This window comes from Hylobates moloch, unplaced genomic scaffold (genome assembly GCF_009828535.3).
Source record: "Hylobates moloch isolate HMO894 unplaced genomic scaffold, HMol_V3 SCAFFOLD_12, whole genome shotgun sequence".
Classification (NCBI taxonomy): domain Eukaryota; kingdom Metazoa; phylum Chordata; class Mammalia; order Primates; family Hylobatidae; genus Hylobates; species Hylobates moloch.
Genome location: NW_026652287.1, coordinates 7671398 through 7690439, shown reverse-complemented (window position 1 = coordinate 7690439; position 19042 = coordinate 7671398). Strand labels below are relative to the sequence as shown.

At 48.1% G+C, this 19042-nt stretch overlaps 1 protein-coding gene, 1 long non-coding RNA gene and 3 other non-coding genes across 5 annotated transcripts; 1 reads left to right on the top strand and 4 right to left on the bottom strand.

Annotated features, from left to right (window-relative positions):
• Positions 1 to 1852: 1852 nt before the first annotated feature.
• LOC131380771 (uncharacterized) lies at positions 1853 to 4650 on the top strand. Its single transcript, XR_009208950.1, has 3 exons — positions 1853 to 2030; positions 2189 to 2264; positions 4538 to 4650. It is a non-coding gene; the product is annotated as an uncharacterized LOC131380771 (long non-coding RNA).
• On the bottom strand, positions 2933 to 3004 carry TRNAA-UGC (transfer RNA alanine (anticodon UGC)). The gene has a single exon. It is a non-coding gene; the product is annotated as a tRNA-Ala (tRNA).
• A 4075-nt stretch (positions 4651 to 8725) lies between the features above and the next one.
• TRNAD-GUC (transfer RNA aspartic acid (anticodon GUC)) lies at positions 8726 to 8797 on the bottom strand. The gene has a single exon. It is a non-coding gene; the product is annotated as a tRNA-Asp (tRNA).
• Positions 8798 to 9246: 449 nt separating this feature from the next.
• On the bottom strand, positions 9247 to 9319 carry TRNAF-GAA (transfer RNA phenylalanine (anticodon GAA)). Its single transcript has one exon. It is a non-coding gene; the product is annotated as a tRNA-Phe (tRNA).
• A 9168-nt stretch (positions 9320 to 18487) lies between these two features.
• On the bottom strand, positions 18488 to 18871 carry LOC116479368 (large ribosomal subunit protein eL22-like; the record flags this gene model as incomplete). Its single annotated transcript, XM_032761829.2, has 1 exon — positions 18488 to 18871. A coding segment is annotated over exon 1 (384 nt), but the record flags the coding sequence as incomplete, so codon positions are not given.
• Between the last annotated feature and the right edge of the window lie 171 nt (positions 18872 to 19042).

The window sequence follows — 19042 nt, the reverse complement described above, 5'->3', positions numbered from 1 at the left end:
CCAGGGTGGTCTTGAACTCCTGGCCTCAAGTGATCCTCCTACCCTGGCCTCCCACAGGGCTGGGAATACAGACATGAGCTAATGTGCCTGGCTGAAATATTTAATTATAAGGTACAAAGTAATGTCATATAAGTGGGGGTCATAGTAAGAAATAAAAAATAAAAATAAAAAATATTGAAAAAAATAGCCAGGCATGGTGGCCTACATGTGTAATCCCAGCATTTTGGGAGGCCAACGTGAGAGGGTCACTTCAGCCCAGGAGTTAAAGACCAGCCTGAGCTACATGGTGAAACCCTGTGTCTACCAAAACAAACAAAAATTAGCCAGGCGGTGGTGCATGCCTGTAGTTTCAGCTGCTCAGGAGGGTGAGGTGGGAGGATCACTTGAGCCCAGGAGTTTGAGGCTGTAGTGAGCTGTGATTGCGCTACAGCTCTCCAGCCTGGGCAACAGAAACAGACCCTGTCTCAAGATAAATAAATAAATAAATAAACAAGAAACAAAGTAAAACAGAAGTGAAACTGCCTTTGCAAAAGTCATAACAGAAAATTATTACAGTGAAAGAGATCTGACCTCCCTGACTCCATCTTGCGTCTAACCTCCAAACTGTCTTTGCTCATTCCTAGGTGTAGGCTGAACTGAGTTTGGAGGAGCTTAGTTTACAGTTTAATTTTGAAACAAAGGTGATAACAGCCTTTTCCTAAAACAAGCCCCCTTCCTGCCCGCGCACTAGACTGCTTTGCAGGACTAACAAATTGGCCACAAGATTAGAAATTATGGTTTAGGAGTCACGCAGCTGGAGACTGCAAGATTCTGTCCATGCCCAAATTGCTCCTGAGGATAACATCACTATTGTAAAACCTAAAGCCAGTGCTTGAGATATTTTGCATACTCTGCACTCAGTGGGCCAACTGACGCCACCCAGATTGATAGACTGGCTCATCTGGTCTTGTGGCTCCCACCTAGGAACTGACTCAGGGCAAAGGGACAGCTTCGACTCCCTGTGATTTTATCTCCGACCCAACCAACCGGCACTCCCAATTTCCCGACCTCCCTACCCACCAAATTATCCTTCAAAACTCCAGTCCCTGAGTTTTCAGGGAGACTGATTTGAGTAATAGTAAAACTCCCGTCTCCCACACTGCCAGCTGTGTGTGAATTAAACGTTCTCTATTATGGCAGGGCGAGGTGGCTCACGCCTGTAATCCCAGCACTTCGGGAGGCTGAGGTGGGCGGATCACAATTTCCTTGTCTTAATAAATGGGCTCTGTCTAGGCAGTGGGCAAGGAGAAACTGTTGGGCAGTTACAGAAGCATGTAAGTTTTGTGTTAGGCCTGATGACTTCAGAAATTATCTTCAATGTTTTTTCCCCTAAAACCTTGTTGACATTTAGGGAGAAATAACCTTTCCTGAAGCTCATTAGAAACAAGCTGTCACCAATGCATCATCACCTAACTGGTGAGTCACTTCGCAAGTTTCAGTTGCCTCATCTCAAAAATGAAAGCTCTAGATCTAGGATTAGACGCTTTTACCATTTAAAACATGAAGTCAAGTCAAATGAAAGAAAGGGACTGACATGTGAGGAATTCATTATAATTGCAAAGAACTGTACCACAGAACACAGCCGAATCCCTTCTTTCATTCTTAGTATTATTTAGAGAGCTGGGACCTGGTTAAACTTTTAAAAATATTATTTATTTTTATGTATTTATTTTTGCCTAAAGATCATTCATGCAAGTAAATCAATCTCCCCTCCCTTCCCCTTCCCCTTCCCCTTTCCCTTCCCCTTCCCCTTCCCCTTCCCTTCCTTTCCTTTCCGAGCCAAGGTCTCCCTTTGTTGTACAGGCTGCTTTCAAACTCCTGGCCTCAAGCAATCTCCTGCCTCATGCCTCCCAAAGTGCTGGGATTACAGGCCTGAGCCACCATCTTTTGCTTTCAGTGATAAAATACAGAAACACAGTGGAGGTGAAAGCAACTCCATCTTGGATGCTAATCCACCAAGATAACTTCTGATTAATGCCTCTTCCAGGAAGGTCTCTAAGATTTCTACTTTACTGTTACCATAAATTCTGCCCTTAGATCAGAACAACCTAGATCATAAATCCTTCCCTTATGCAGATTCACATAACATTCTTGTCTTGCTTGAGGGGTCGGCTTCAATTGTCCTACATATTCCTTCCCTATGGTATAGAAGCCCTGGATCGGGGGTTATGGCGCAGCAAACCTTATATCCTCTGATGACCACCCGGAGACTGTGGCTTCTGTTGGTAAGTCCCTAATAAATGTTTTTTCCTGAGAAACTGGGTTTGTCAGCCCCTTTGGCCTCTCAGCTCCCTTGGCCTTTGGGGTGGGTTTGCATAGGCCTGCTCACCCCGGAACACAGTGTATGAATATAAATGTAAATTGCACGTTCATTACAGCCATGGAGACGTGTTGCTGAGGAAGCAGAGAGCAAAGCCCCGCTGGGATGCGAGTTTGCTTTTGGGTTCCTCCCATGCAAATGAGGTGGTTAGTGGCAGTGCAGAGGAGGAGTGAGATGGCAAACGGGGGGCCCAGACCTTCCAGCAACTTACACACTTGCCCCCTAATGGCCAAGAATGCGTCAACAGCCCTCGAGGCCAGTGCAGTGCAATCACAGTGGCACGAGATGTGGTATACACTCCCCAAATGATCATCCTGCTCACTTTTGCTGTGGTTTCAATCATCGAGTCAGGTTTTGCCTTAACACTTTTCTGCTGATTACTCCCATCAGCCTCTTCTAACTCATGTGCATTTGAAACATTAGAGATTTCAGAAAGGGAAGATCATGCCTGGTGTGAAAATCTGAGCTCCAAGTAGTGCTTGGAATCATAATACTTACAATAATTACATCCATGGCACTTTAATGGTAAAGAACCACGGACCAAAATGAATAGAGAAATCAGCAAAACTGCAATGGAGATGCCGGGGATCGAACCCGGGGCCTCATACATGCAAAGCATGCGCTCTACCACTGAGCTACATCCCCCTCCCTCTTCTATGGTTGGTTTATGGAAGTCCTTGCTATACTCTATTCTTTTTATTTTTATTTTTTATTTTTATTTATTTTTTTTTTTGAGACGGAGTCTCGCTCTGTCGCCCAGGCTGGAGTGCAGTGGCGCGATCTCGGCTCACTGCAAGCTCCGCCTCCCGGGTTCACGCCATTCTCCTGCCTCAGCCTCTCCGAGTAGCTGGGACTACAGGCGCCCGCCACCACGCCCGGCTAATTTTTTGTATTTTTAGTAGAGACGGGGTTTCACCGTGGTCTCGATCTCCTGACCTCGTGATCCGCCTGCCTCGGCCTCCCAAAGTGCTGGGATTACAAGCGTGAGCCACCGCGCCTGGCCTATACTCTATTCTTAAAGTGTTTTTCCTGTTTCCACGTGTTTCATTTTTATTTTTGGCTTTTATTATTGTTTTGACACATAGCAATTGTGCTCTTTTATGAGGTGTGGTATGATGTTGTGATCTATGTACACAATTTGTAATGTTCAAATCAGGGCAATGACCACATCCATCCCTTCAAACATGTATCATTTCTTTGTGTTGGGAGACATTAAAAATCCACGCTTCCAGCTATTTGAAAACGTACAATAAGTTGTTGTATTCACCCTATAGGGACACTGGAACTTATTCCTCCTATGTAGCTGTACTTTTGTATCCAGTAACCCCCCTTTGGCTATTCCCACCTCCCCCCACCTTCACTGCCTGCAGTAACCACTATTCTTTCTGTGAGACCAACTATTTCAGCTTCCGCATGTGAGTGAGATCATGCAGTATTTATCTTTCTGTGCCCGGCTTATTTCACTTTATGTAATGTCCCCCAAACTTAACCATGTTTTTTTTTTTTGTTTCATAGAGGAAAAATGACAGGATTTCATTTTGTTTTGTATTTGTTTAAGGTCGGATAGTATTCTATTGCGTATGTACACATTTTCTCTATCCATGTATCTGTTGACGGACACATCTAGGCACTTGTGAATAAAGCTGCAATACACACGGGAGTGCGAGAGGCTTTTAGTTTTTGGTTGGTTGGTTTGTTTTGAGACAGAGTTTCGCTCTGTCGCTCAGGCTGGAGTGCAGTGGCATGATCTGGGCTCACTGCAACCTCCGCCTCCTGGGTTCAAGCGATTCTCCTGCCTCAGCCTCCCGAGTAGCTGGGACTACAGGTGGGCACCACCACGCCTGCCAATTTCTGTATTTTTAGTACAGATGGGGGTTTCAGCATGTTGGCCAGGCTGGTCTCGAACTCCTGACCTCAGGTGATCCACCTGCTTCAGCCTCCCAAAGTGCTGGGATTACAGGTGTGAGCCACTGCGCCCAGCCAAGGATATTTTCTAAATTAAACTTTTGTGTGTTTAAGTGAGTGTTAGAGTTTAGCAAAACCACAACAACAACAAAAAATTGTTTTATGTTTCCCAAGTAGGTTAGCTTTTCATAAGCTTGCAACTAAAATTCTAGCGGATACCAGAACCAAGGAACAAATGTAAACTGACCCATTCTTAAATGTTCCTCTTCACAGACAGAAGAGAAGAGAAGGAAAATCGAGTTTCTTTCCAATAAATAAGGGCATTGGCTTGATTGTACCTTCACCCAGAAACCTCTGATTTCTCATCCTTTAAAACCATACCAACCTTCAGTGACTTTGAGGTTTGCATATCAGCTGGAAGACATTTTTTCCTCCCAAAAGAACTATTATGGCTGTGCGCCATGGCTCATGCCTGTAATCCCAGCACTTTGAGAGGCTGAGGTCAGCGGATCACTTGAGGCCAGGAGTCTGAGACCAGCCTGGCTAACATGGCATGAACCCTGTCTCTACCAAAAATGCAAAAAAATTAGCCGGATGTGGTGGCGAGCGCTTGTAGTCCCAGCTACTCGGGAGGCTAAGGCGAGAGGATTTTTGGAGCCCAGGAGGCAGTGGTTGCAGTAAGCCAAGATCATCCCACAGCACTCCAGCCTGGGAGACAGAGAGAGCATCTAAAAAACAAACAAACAAACAAACAAACAAAAAAACCCGTCTGCATATAAAAATGAGCAAACTGAAAAGAAACAGATCCACTTTCCAGAATGAAGGCTTCGGCTTGGAGGAAGGAGTCTCTTTACAATTGCCCACCAAAAACAGCCATTCTTTTTGTTTGTTTTGTTTTTTTGTTTGTTTGTTTTTTTGAGACCGAGTCTCGCTATGTCGCCCAGGCTAGAGTGCAGTGGCAGGATCTTGGCTCACTGCAGCCACCGCGTCCCGGGTTCAAACAATTCTGCCTGAGGCTCATGAGTAGCTGGGATTACAGGCGTGCACCACTACGCCCGGCTAATTTTTGTATTTTTAGTAGGGACGGGGTTTCAACATGTTGGTCAGGCTGGTCTCAAACTCCTGACCTCGTGATCCGCCCCCGCCCCCCGCGCCCCGCCCGCCCGCCCGCCCTGGCCTCCCAAAGTGCTGGGATTACAGGCGTGAGCCACCGTGCCTGGCCCTAAGAGCCATTCTTTAACTGTGAATTTGCATCTCTTTCAGAGGGTTTCTTAAGCACACCAGGGGAGAGAAGTCACAATGTTTGGTGTCCTTCAGGTCATCAAAAAGCCGTTCCTTGGGGGAAAGAATGGGTGAGAAGCTAGGAGAGGGCAGAAAACTGAAGGCTGTACCTTTTTCCATCAGCCTTGAGATTTCTTGGCTGGAAATAGACACTTATTGTGACAAGGAAACCTTGCATCAAAAATGTCCTGCCACCTGGTTCTCCATAGTTCCCTGACAGCTGCTGGCACCTGAAACTCTGCCTAGCCAAAGGCCATGCACAATTGTCAGAAAAGTTAGTAGCCTGGGGGCAAGAAGTGCCGGACACAGCAGCTGTGATTGCATCACCTAACTTCTGGGCCTCATCTGTGAAAGAGATTTCAATGTATCTACCTCATCTGGTTGTTATGACAATTTAATGAGTTACACATAAAACATGTATAATAGTGTCTGATAGAAAGCACAGACTCTGGGCTGGGTGCAGTGGCTCAGGTCCGTAATCCCAGTGCTTTAGGAGGCCTAGGTGGGAGGATTGCTTGAGCCCAGGTGTTCAAGACCTGCCTGGGCAACACAGTGAGACACCCCATCCCACCCCCACTCAGGAGGCTGAGGCAGGAGGATCTCTTGAGTATGGGAGGTCAAGACTGCATTGAGCTGAGATTGCACCACTACACTCCAGCCTGGGCGACAGAACAAGACCCTCTCTCAAAATTAAATAAATAAATAAGGCCAGGCACACTGACTCACAGCTGTAATCCCTGCACTTTGGAAGGCCGAGGTGGGTGGATCACCTGAAGTCAGGGGTTCGAGACCAGCCTGGCCAACATGAGGAAACCCCGTCTCCATTAAAAATACAAAAAATTAGCTGGGCATGGTGGCGCAGACCTGTAATCCCAGCTACTCAGGAGACTGAGGCAGGAGAATCACTTGAACCCAGGAGGCGGAGGTTGCAGTTAGCCGAGAGTGCACCACTGCACTCCAGCCTAGGCAACAAGAGCAAAACTCCGTCTCAAATAAATAAATAAATAGAAGGCAGGGACTGTGAAATATGGGTCTGGCTTTTATAAATGTGTTATTATCATAGAACTCTGCTGGAGGGCAGTTGCCTCTTCTATTCAGCCCGGCGTGATGCTTTGCTGACCTGTTTTGGGGAGATGGGGGAGAGCAGGAGGGCAATGGGGAGGTGAGGAATGGGGACCACCGTGTAAACCGTCCTCTGACCTCATTTCCCCAGCCTAAGTGGGAGCCACGGGACAGAGACCCTGGCAGCAGAAGAGCCGGATGGCGCCATAGGTGGCATCGTTTTGGATGTGGTTGAGGAGCAAGCCCACAGGTTGTTCTCAGTCCGCAGGTGCCCCTGCTTCCTCTTGTGCCCAACCACCTGGCTGCCAGAGGGCACGCTCAAACAAACCTGAATGTTTCTCTCTGCATGAAACTCTCAGAATCAAACCCATACCTCCTGCCCTCCATATCCCTTCAAGGTACGATGTAATCCGGCCTCTGAGGGCTGCTCTGACTTCACCTCCTTCTTTTGAGACGGAGTTTTGCTCTTGTTGCCCAGGCTGGAGTGCAATGGCGCGATCTCGGCTCACTGCAACCTCTGCCTCCCGGGTTCAAGCGATTCTGCTGCCTCAGCCTCCTGAGTAGCTGGGATTACAGGCATGCGCCACCACACCCAGCTAATTTTGTATTTTTTAGTAGAGACGGGATTTCTCCATGTTGGTCAGGCTAGTCTCAAACTCCTGACCTCAGGTGATCCACCCACCTCGGCCTCTCAAAGTGCTGGGATTACAGGCGTGAGCCACCGTGCCCGGCCTCCAGCTCTTCTTATGGTTGGCTCTTTCTCATTTTCCTGGTCCTGGTTCAAATGCCACCTCCGCAGAAAGGCATCCCTGACCACCTCTCTAAAGGGGCCTATGAATCCCACTCACTCCGTATTCCACGCCTCTGGTTTGCCTGGTTTTTCTTCATGGCATTTACCCATTTTATCCTATTTGTTCAATGCCAGGTCCTTCACTAGGTGGTAATCTCAACATGGCAGCACCTTCTCTGTCTTGCTGCCTAGAACCGTGGCTGGCACATAATAGGTACTCAGCAAATATTTGTAAAATGAATATGGAAAGTTAACTCAGCAAAAGATAAGTGCCCGGGAAAGGTGATAGCTGTATTCAGGAAGCTGAGTCTGCAACTGCCTAAAGACAAGAAAACGTCTCAAATCTATCAACATTTTCCAAGGGCCCTCCCTCGGGGCTGGAGCAAATCCTAAAACGGAAGCAGAAGGAGCAGTTCCTGGCCTCGGAAGTTGATAATCTTGTTCTGAGAAACCATTACATAAACCAAACAGTTTGCAGGAGGGGTGCAAGAAATGGATGAACACGGCCAGGCACGGTGGCTCAGGCCTGTAATCCCAGCACTTTGGGAAGCCGAGGCAGGCAGATCACCCGAGGTCAGGAGTTCGAGACCAGCCTGGTCAAAACGGTGAAACCCCCATCTCTACCAAATATACAAAAATTACCTGGGCCTGGTGGCGCGTGCCTGTAATCCCAGCTACTCAGAAGGCTGAGGAAGGAGAATCGCTTGAACCCAGGAGGTGGAGTTTGCAGTGAGCTGAGATCACACAACTGTACTCCAGCCTGGTGACAGAGCAAAACTCCATCTCGGAAAAAAAAAAAAAAAAAGAAAAGAAATGGTCTCTAGGCCGGTGCAATGGCTCACGCCTGTAATCCCAGCACTTTGGGAGGCCGAGGCGGGCAGATCACAAGGTCAGGAGTTCGAGACCAGCCTGGCCAATATGGTGAAACCCCGTCTCTACTAAAAATACAAAAATTACCCGGGCGTGGTGGCGGACGCCTGCAGTCCCAGCTGCTTGGGAGGCTGAGGCGGGAGAATCGCTTGAACACGGAAGGCGGAGGTTGCAGTGAGCTGAGATCGGGTCACTGCACTCCAGCCTGGGAGACAGAGAGAGACTGTGTCTCAGAAAAAAAAAAAAAAAAAAAAAAAAAAAAATGGTCTCAAAAAGAAAAAAAAAAGAGACGAACACTTCCGCATGCGAGCACCGCCTTTTTCTTGCTTTCCTGTAACTGTGTGACACGCAGCAAGGCCAGAGACAACCACAGAACCAGAGTCTCATTTACCTGCTGGTTTTATTCTTTATAGGAAGAGTAAGGAAAAATACGAAAGACTGGGAAAAACACAGTTGGCCTCCCCGTCGGGGAATCGAACCCCGGTCTCCCGCGTGACAGGCGGGGATACTCACCACTATACTAACGAGGACCGCCCGTAAAGTGACTGCTTCAAGTGGCTATCTTACGGTAAATGCAGCTTTCCCTAAACAACTTCCAAAGAATTAAATATCTTGTATTTCCCACAAAACAACAGGTCCGACTTGACTTCATGCCATTTTAAGGCGATCATTTCCTGCTCGGTCTTTGATTTTGCCGCGAGAGTTCAGAAAGCAGACATTAAAAAACAGAAAGCAAAAATGAACAAACAGGCATCAACAAATGTGCATTTGAGACATGAAGGAGGTGGAGACGGGAAAAACTTGACCTTATTTGATGTACCCAAACGGGGAGTGGCGGGGGAGTTTCCTTTCCCTCTGGCTCCTTGCGGACACTGCTCAGGGCTTTCTTAAATACAGAAAGTAAAAGCCTTTGATCAATTGGAAGGAATCGGCTTCGTCTGTGCACCTCCAGAAAGGGAGAAAGAAAAAAAAGGGAAACTGCCGAAACCCGGGATCGAACCAGGGACCTTTAGATCTTCAGTCTAACGCTCTCCCAACTGAGCTATTTCGGCAGCCGTTGGGGACGAGATGCTCTTTTATCCTCCTGGTCGTTTTGCCGCCTCGGGTCTTTGGCACCAACGCTGGGAATGCAGGTTCAGCAGGGATTGCGTGCGGTGGCCTCTTCGTCTGTCAAGGCCACGACCTCTGAGAAGCCTTCTCTGATCACATCTCCCACCAAGGCCCAGCCCTTACTATTTATTGTTAACTTTATCATTTTCCTTGTCTGTCTCCCCAGCCAGCATGACAAACACAAGAGGAGCAGGAACCTTGTCTACCTCGGGCACCGCTGTGTCCCTCAGTACCCAGAACAGTGCCTAGCACATTGTAGGGGCTTGACAAATATTTGTTGACTGATTGACTGACTAAATGAATGAATGCATGCGTGAATGAATGAATCCCACCTGGCTCAGAGCTCGGGTTTCTCAAGCTCCTTTCTCCGCGCAAAGGAAAAAGGTCATCCCCTGCGCGCAGCTCCGCAAGCAGCGCGAGGTGTGGCAGGGATGTTGACCCCGCCAGGGCCTGCGGGAGGACGCGTCGGCCGGAACGCAGCGTTCCTCGGGCAGGGAGTGACTCAGATCCGGCCTCCGAGTGTTGCCTCCATGCTTGTGAGCACCTGCTCAGCTTCCAAGCAGGAAGACGTCAACAGGTTGGCATCCAGACTGGGCTCTTCGCTTTGGGAAGTGGGCGGTTGGACGGTGCGGGTGTTGTCCGGGAGAGAATCAGGAAGTCCCTCATGACCTGAAGTCATTCAATAAGCATTCGCCGAGCACCTAATGACCGTCATTAGGTGCTCGGCCCATCAACAAATACAGTTAACAGGCCAGGTGCGGGGGCTCAAGCTAGTAATCTCAGAGCTTTGGGAGGCCCAGGCGAAAGCAGACTCGCTTGTGGGTAGGAGTTCGAGACCAGTCTGGGCAAAATAGTGAGCTCCCTATCTCTATTAAAAAAAAAAAAAAAAGCCAAATACAATAACAAAATAAGTCCACATAATAGTAAATGCTAAGAAGAAAAATAAAATACCTGCACTGTGGGGGCAGCAAGAGAAGGGAAGATCTGAGAAGACCAGAAGACTGAAGAGCCACGGGAAGACCTGGAGGAAGAGCATCACAGACGGAGGGAACAGCTAGTACAAAGGTCCTGAGGTTGAAGCCAGGTTGGCTTGTCAGAGGGACAGAAAGAAGTCATGATGGAAGAGGTGGAGGGGAAGAGGAGTGAGGGGAGGGGGCAAGGTCTGAATGTGGGGCAGAGACCAGATCTCGCCATCTTTGGAGGCCTAGGAGATGAGCCTGGGTGCCCTGGAACTTGGAAAGCCATGGGGGAGTGAGATGATTTCCATCTGCAGAGTCACCCCTGCTGCTGGGGGGAGAATGGACTGGCCAGCCAGAGTGGCAGCAGGAAGTCCAGTGAGGAGGCAGTTGGAGGTATTGACGAAGGGACGAATTTGAGACTGGCTTCAGAAGGAGGGTGGGAGGACTTGTTGATGGATTTCATATAGGGAACGGGGAAAGAAAGGGGTGAAGGATGACACCCAGCGGCTGTCTGGGCTACTGGATGGATGGTGATGCTCTTGCCCGAGGGCAGGTGCCTCAGAGTGAGTAAGGAAATCAAGACTTCAGTCACAGGCATGTTACGTTTTGAGATGCCCACTACACTTCCAAATGGATGCACTGGGTCAGCCAATTTCCTGAACTTCCTGGAGCAAACCGGAGTCCCCTTGAGAGTCCTTAAACCTGGTGTCATGGGCTGAATTCTATCCCTCCAAAATCTGTATGTTGAAGCCCTAACACCCAATTCCTCAGAATGTCACCGTATTTGGAGATAGGGCCTTTAAATATGTGATTAAGTTAAAATTAGGTCATTAGAGGAAGCCCTAATCCAATGTGACTGTTGTCCTCGTAAGAGGAGGAGATTAGGATTAGGACACAGACACACATGCAGGGGAATGGCCATGTGAGGACCCAGCAGGGAGGCAGCCATTCGCAAGCCCAGAAGAGAGGCCTCAGAAGAAACCAAGCCTGCCAGCACCTAGATCTTGGACTTTCAGCCTCCAGAAAAGTGAGAAAATACGTTTCTGTATCTCAAGTCCCCCAGCCTATGGTATTTTGTTATGGCAGCCTGAGGAGACTAATACACCTTCCACCCTACTCACTGTGGCTGGATTTTCTGAAAGAGTGGAAAGATTTCACATTGTATCTGTTCTGAAATTCTTCGCTCCCTGCCTGTCAAGAATAGAGTTCCTTTTGAAGATCCTCCCGCAAGAGCATGGCAAATGGCCTTTGGGGGGGCCTAGCATTGTGTATTCATTTCTGACATGGGTATCAGGTCTGGCTAGATCCAGCTCCAGACAGGCCAGCAATGCAGCCCATCCGGCTCTGAGCCTGTGAGAGAAGGAGTGGGCTTTGGTGGCCATCCGGATCTTCAGTCTACAGCAATCCCAAGCCAAGGTGTGTGTTCCGAAAATGTGTATTGCTAAAGAAATTGAGAAGGGAAAACTGAAGTCTCATGGCAATTGTTAATATTTTAAAAAATGACTTACTCACTTTGTTTTGTTCCCCATAGTTTTTTCTCAAATGATTCAGTTCATACAACCAATGCCCTATTCTTCTCACTTAATAATGTATCAGCTCTGGCCGGGCGCGGTGGCTCACGCTTGTAATCCCAGCACTTTGGGAGGCCAAGGCGGGCGGATCACGAGGTCAGGAGATCGAGACCACGGTGAAACCCCGTCTCTACTAAAAAATACAAAAAATTAGCCGGGCGTGGTGGCGGGCGCCTGTAGTCCCAGCTACTCGGAAAGGCTGAGGCAGGAGAATGGCGTGAACCCAGGAGGCAGAGCTTGCAGTGAGCCGAGATCGCGCCACTGCACTCCAGCCTGGGCGACAGAGCAAGACTCCGTCTCAAAACAAAAAAAACAAACAAACAAACAAACAAAAAAAATAATGTATCAGCTCAGTGCTTTGCATATAGGAGGCTGTCAATGAATATTTGTTGGATAAACAAGTTGCCAGGTCTTAATTACTTAATTACTTAATGGCTTCTAATGCTGCAGTAACAGATCACCACAAACTGAGTGGCTTAAAACAACAGAAATTTATTCTCTCACAGTTCTGAAGACCAGAGTCCAAAATCAAGGGGTCAGCAGTGCTTGTTCCTTCTGGAGGCTCTGGGGAAGAAACTGTCCCATACCACCCCCCACCCCCAGCTTCTGGTGGTGGCCTCGGTGTCCTTTGTCGTGTAGTTTCATCATTGCACTCTCTGCCCACTTTTTCACATGGCTTTCCTCTCCATGCTTCTGTGTACTTTCCCTTTTTCTTTCTTTATTTTTGTTGTTGTTGTTGTTAAATTTTTTGTAGAAATGGGGGTCTCAATATGCTGCCCAGGCTGGTCTCCAACTCCCAGGCTCAAGCCATCCTCCCACCTCAGCCTCCAAAAGTTCTGGGATTACAGGTGTCAGCTACCACAAATGGCCGGCTTTTTCCTTTGCTGTCTCCTATAAGGACACATGTCATGGGATTTAGGATCCACCCTAATCCAGGATCAACTCATTTGAGCTCTTTCCCTTAATTACCTCTTTAAAGACCCTTGGATTCCAAGTAAGGTCACCTTTTGAGGCTCTGGGCAGATATATCTTGTAGGGGGTCACTATTCATCCCGCTACAATTACCAATCATCACATATTTCTTTTTTTTTAATTTTATTTTTTTGAGATGGAGTCTCGCTCTGTCTTCTAGGCTGGAGTGCAGTAGCAGGATCTTGGCTTACTGCAACCTCCACCTTCTGGATTCAAGTTCTCTTGCCTCATCCTCCTGAGTAGCTGGGACTACAGGTGCACATCACCACATCTGGCTAATTTTTGTATTTTTAGTAGAGACGGGGTTTCACTATGTTGGCCAGGCTGGTCTCAAACTCCTCACCTCAGGTGACCTGCCCGCCTCAGCCTCCCAAAGTGCTGGGATTACAGGTGTGAGCCACCATGCCCAGCACACATATTTCATTTTCATGAATTGATTTTTTTTTTAAGCGAAATATGAGGCTGGGTGTGGTGGCTCACACCTGTAATCCCAGCACTTTGAGAGGCCAAAGTGGGTGGATCACTTGAGCCCAGGAGTTCAAGACCAGCCTGGGCAACATAGTGAGACCCCTGTCTCTAATACAAAAATTAGTCAGGTGTGGTGGCACACGCAGGTAGTCCTAGCACTTTGGGAGACCGAGGTGGGCAGATCATGAGGTCAGGAGATCAATACCCTCCTGGCCAACATGGTGAAACCCCGTCTCTACTAAAAATACAAAAAAATTAGCTGGGCGTGGTGGCTGCGCCTGTAGTCCCAGCTACTCCGGTGGCTGAGGCAGGAGAATCGCTTGAACCCGGGAGGCGGAGGTTGCAGTGAGCCGAGATCGCACCACTGCACTCCAGCCTGGTGACAGAGCAAGACTCCATTTAAAAAAAAAAAAAAAAAGCTCAGTATCAAGAATCATAGAAAAGTGTGAAGATGTGAACTAATAAGCATCCATATCCTTCTTCTTAGAAACATCCCTCGTGGATAGTAATGGAACACCATTCTAAGCCTCTCTCCAGTGGATAGATATAGAGAGCATGAGAGATTGACAGACTGATTGTATTAAAATGGAATCACATTCTATATTTTATTTTTAATCTTTTTTTTGGGATGGAGTCTCACACTGTCAGCTGGGCTGGAGTGCAATGGCATGATCTTGGCTCACTGCAACCTCCACTTCCTGGGTTCAAGTGATTCTCTTGCCTCAGCCTCCTGAGTAGCTGGGATTACAGGTGCTTGCCATCATGCCCGGCTAATTTTTTGTATTTTTAGTACAGACGGGTTTCACTATGTTGGTCAGGCTGGTCTGGAACTCCTGGCCTCATGATCTGCCCGCCTCGGCCTCCCAAAGTGCTGGGATTATAGGCGTGAGCCACCGCACCCTGCTTTATTTTTAACAAAAGGCAGAAACATCAATTTTAGTTTCACAAGAGAATAAGAAATCAGAAATGAAATGGAAGGAATTACTGAACTTAAGATAAATCTTTTGGGGCTGGGTGTGGTGGCTCACGCCTGTAATCCCAGCACTTTGGGAGGCTGAGATGGGGTGGATTAACTGAGGTCGAGAGTTCGAGATAGCCTGACCAATATGGAGAAGCCCCGCCTCTCTACTAAAAATACAAAATTAGCCAGGCGTAGCGGCACATGCCTGTAATCCCAGCCATCAGGAGGCTGAGGCAGGAGATCACGCCATTGCACTCCAGCCTGGGCAACAAGAGTGAAACTCCATCTCAAAAAAAAAAAAAAAAAAAAAAAGATAAATGTTTTTTCACCCCATGAGACAAATTAGTTTGCAATCAATTCCATGTGTTAAGAAAAAATTAAACATTTAGAGGCTTTATTTTTATTTTTGAGATGGAGTTTCCCTCTTGTCGCCCAGGCTAGAGTGCAGTGGCACGATCTCCACTCACCACAACCTCCGCCTTCCGGTTTCAAGCAATTCTCCTGCCGCAGCCACCCGAGTAGCTGGGATTACAGCTGCCCATCGGCACGCCAGGCTAATTTTTGTATTTGTATTTTTAGTAGAGATGGGGTTTCATCACGTTGACCAGCCTGGTCTTGAACACCTGACCTCAGGTGATCCCCCCCCCCCCCCCCCCCCCCCCCCCCCCTCCCCCCTCCTCCCCCCCGCCTCCTCCCCCCGCCTACGGCTCCGAAAGTGCTGGGATTACAGGCTTGAGCCACTATGCCCGACACCATTTAGAGGCATTTTAAAATAATTCACATCAGTTGGGCCGGGCCCGGTGGCTCAGGCCTGTAATCCCAGCACTTTGGGAGGCTGAGGCGGGCAGATCACGAGGTCAGGAGGTCGAGACCATCCTGGCTAACACAGTGAAAGCCGTCTCTACTAAAAAACCCAAAAAAATTAGCCAGACGTGATGGCAGGTGCCTGTAGTCCCAGCTACTCGGGAGGCTGAGGCAGGAGAATGGTGTGAACCTGGGAGGAGGGGGCTGCAGTGAGCCGAGATCACGCCACTGCACTCCAGCCTGGGAGACAGAGCGAGAATCTGTCTCAAAAAAAAAAAATCATATCAGTTTAAATTGGCACGTGCTATTCATCACCTGATATAGAGCAATTCATTTAACTATCTTCTGATCTGTGGCTATTTAGGTTGTTTCTGCATAGGTTTTTCCTTTTGTGTTTAAGATTTGTTCACTAAAGGCAAAATTCCTTATGTAGATTATGAAGTCGAGTGTGGGATAACAGGATCTGGAAGCAGTTTCTGAAAAGGCTGAAGCCATTTATAGCTCCATCCTTCCCATTCCTATCTTCTCCAAACAAGGCTTAGGCTTAGTCTTTTTTTTTTTTTTTTTGAGGCAGAGTCTTGCTGTCGCCCAGGCTGGAGTGCAGTGGCGCGATCTCGGCTCACTGCACACTCTGCCCCCCGGGGTTCACGCCATTCTCCTGCCTCAGCCTCCAGAGTAGCTGGGACTACAGGCGCCCGCCATCTCGCCCGGCTAATTTTTTGTATTTTTTAGTAGAGACGGGGTTTCACTGTGTTGGCCAGGATGGTCTCGATTTCCTGACCTCGTGATCCGCCCGCCTCGGCCTCCCAAAGTGCTGGGATTACAGGCGTGAGCTACCGCGCCCGGCCTTTTTTTTTTTTTTTTTTGAGACGGAGTCTCGCTCTGTCACCAGGCTGGAGTGCAGTGGTGTGATCTCGGCTCACTGCAACCTCCGCCTCCCAGGTTCAAGTGATTCTCCTGCCTCAGCCTCCTGAGTAGCAGAGACTGCAGGCCACCCAGCTAATTTCCACCTAGCTAATTTTTTTATTTTTATTTTTAGTAGAGACAGGGTTTCATGTTGGCCAGGATGGTCTCAGAGTCCTGACCTCAGGTGATCTGATCGCCTCGGCCTCCTGGGATTGATTACAGGTGTGAGCCACTACTCCTGGCCGGTCATTTTTAAAAGTAAATGTTTTTGTTTGTTTTGTACTGAGGTGAAACTCACATAACATAAAACCAGCTTTAGAGATCGGCTTCTCACTTATATCTCAAACTCCTGGCCTCAAGCAATCCTCTCGCCTTGGCTTCCCAAAGTGCAGCAATTACAGGCATGAACCAATGCGCCTGGCCAAAACCAATTATTTTATTTATTTTCTTTTTTTGAGATGGAGTCTCTCTGTCGCCTAGACTGGAGTGCAGTGGCATAGTCTCAGCTCACTGCAGCCTCCGCCTCCCAGGTTCAAGCGATTCTCCTGCCTCAGACTTCCGAGTAGCTGAGATTACAGGCACTGGCCACCATGTCTGGCCAATTTTTTAATTTTTAGTAGAGACGAGCTTTTTAGTAGAGGCCAGGCTGGTCTTGAACTCCTTACTTCAAGTGATCTGCCCGCTTCAGCCTTACCAAGTGTTGGAATTATAGGCGTGAGTCACTGCGCCCGGCCCAAACCAACCATTTTATTTTATTTTTATATATTTGTGTTTTTTGTTTTTTTTTTTTTTGAGACGGAGTTTTGCTCTTGTCCAGGCTGGAGTGCAATGGCGCGATCTCGGCTCACAGCGATCTCTGTCTCCTGGTTCAAGCGATTCTCCTGCCTCAGCCTCCCAAGTAGCTGGGATTACAGGGATGCGCAACCACGCCCGGCTAATTTTGTATTTTTATTTTTAGTAGAGAGGGGGTTTCTCCATGTTGGCCAGGCCGGTCTCGAGCTACCGACCTCAGGTGATCCGCCCACCTGGGCCTCCCAAAGTGCTGGGATTACAGGTGTGAGCCACTGCCCCTGACCAAAGCCAACTCTTTTATAGTGAGCAATTCAGTGGCATTTAGTACATTCGCACTGTTGTGCAACCCCCATCTCTATCTCATTCCAAACATTCTTTTTTTTTTTTTTTTTTTTGATGGAGTCTCAACTTGTTACCCAAGCTGGAGTGCAACGGTGGCGCGATCTTGGCTCAGTGCAACCTCCGCCTCCCGGGTTCAAGCAATTCTCCTGCCTTAGCCTCCCGAGTAGCTGGGATTACAGGCGCACGCCACTACATCTGGCTAATTTTTTGTATCTTTAGTAGAGACAGGGGTTTCACCCTGTTGGCCAGATTGGTCTCGAACTTCTGACCTTGTGATCCACCTGCTTCGGCCTCCCAAAGTGCTGGGATTACAGGCGTGAGCCACCACGCCCAGCCCTCATTCTAAAGATTTTCATCACCCCAAAGGAAACCCCATACCCGTTAGCAATCACTCCCCATTTTCTCCTTTCTCCAACCCCTTGCAACCACAATCTGCTTTCTGCCTTTAGAATTTTGGTTATAGGCCGGGCGCGGTGGCTCACGCTTGTAATCCCAGCACTTTGGGAGGCCGAGGCGGGCGGATCACGAGGTCAGGAGATCGAGACCACAGTGAAACCCCGTCTCTACTAAAAATATAAAAAATTAGCCGGGCGTGGTGGCGGGCGCCTGTAGTCCCAGCTACTCGCAGAGGCTGAGGCAGGAGAATGGCGTGAACCTGCGAGGCGGAGCTTGCAGTGAGCCGAGACTGCGCCACTGCACTCCAGCCTGGGTGATAGAGCGAGACTCCGTCTCAAAAAAAAAAAAAAAAAAGAATTTTGGTTATAAAAACAAAAAAAGCAAAATAAATTTTATTAATATTGTCAACCTAAATAGCAAAGAGAGAGAGGCTCTCTAAAAGAAAAGATACTTATTCGGAAATACAGCATTGCAGTGGGAATATGTGTGCCATAGTAAACTATGTGCACATTCAGGGAGGAAAAGACAAAGGGTTTTTGTTTGTTTGTTGTTTTTTGTTGTTGTTTTCTTCTGGCTCCCAAGTTTTATTCAAGAACTCATACAAAATATTCCAGATAAATGAATTTTTTTTTTTTTTTTTGAGACGAAGTCTCACTCTGTCGCCCAGGCTGGAGTACAGTGGCATGATCTCGGCTCACTGCAAGCTCCGCCTCCCGGGTTCACGCCATTCTCCTGCCTCAGCCTCCCGAGTAGCTGGGACTACAGGTACCTGCTACCGCGCCCGGTTAATTTTTTGTATTTTTAGTAGAGAGGGGGTTTCACCGTGTGAGCCAGGATGGTCTCGATCTCCTGACCTCGTGATCCGACCGCCTCGGCCTCCCAAAGTGCTGGGATTACAGGTGTGAGCCACCGTGCCTGGCCGATAAATGAAATGTAATCCTCATTTTCCTCCTCTTCTTTGTCCTGGCTAATTTGGAAGTAACGTAATTCATAACTCTCTTTGCTGTTAGCAACTACGCACAACCAATCATGTAGATTATTCTTCTTCAGATATTTTTTGGTGAGATATTTCAAATACCTTTTGGAAAAGGGCAGCTTGGATGTCGTGTTGGTCTTGCTCTTGCTCCTTTCAATGGTCACCACTCCTCCACCAAGGTTCCCAGCTTTTCCGTTCATTTTGATCCTTTCTTGGAAAAACTGCTCAAAGTTGGCAGCATCCATGATTCCATCTTCTATGGGGTGGGTGCCATCAAGAGTGAACTTTGGAACCTGCTTCTTTTTTTTTTGGCCCCCCTTTACCACAAGCTTTTTCATGGGCGCCATGGTGGTAGCGGAGGCAGAAAGAAGCCAAAAAGTTTGTTTGTTTTGAGATGGAGTCTCTTCCTATCACCCAGGCTGGTAGTGCAGTGGTGCAATCTCAGCTCACTGTAACCTCCGCCTCCTAATTCAAGCAATTCTCCTGCCTCAGCCTCCCTAGCAGCTGGGACTACAGGC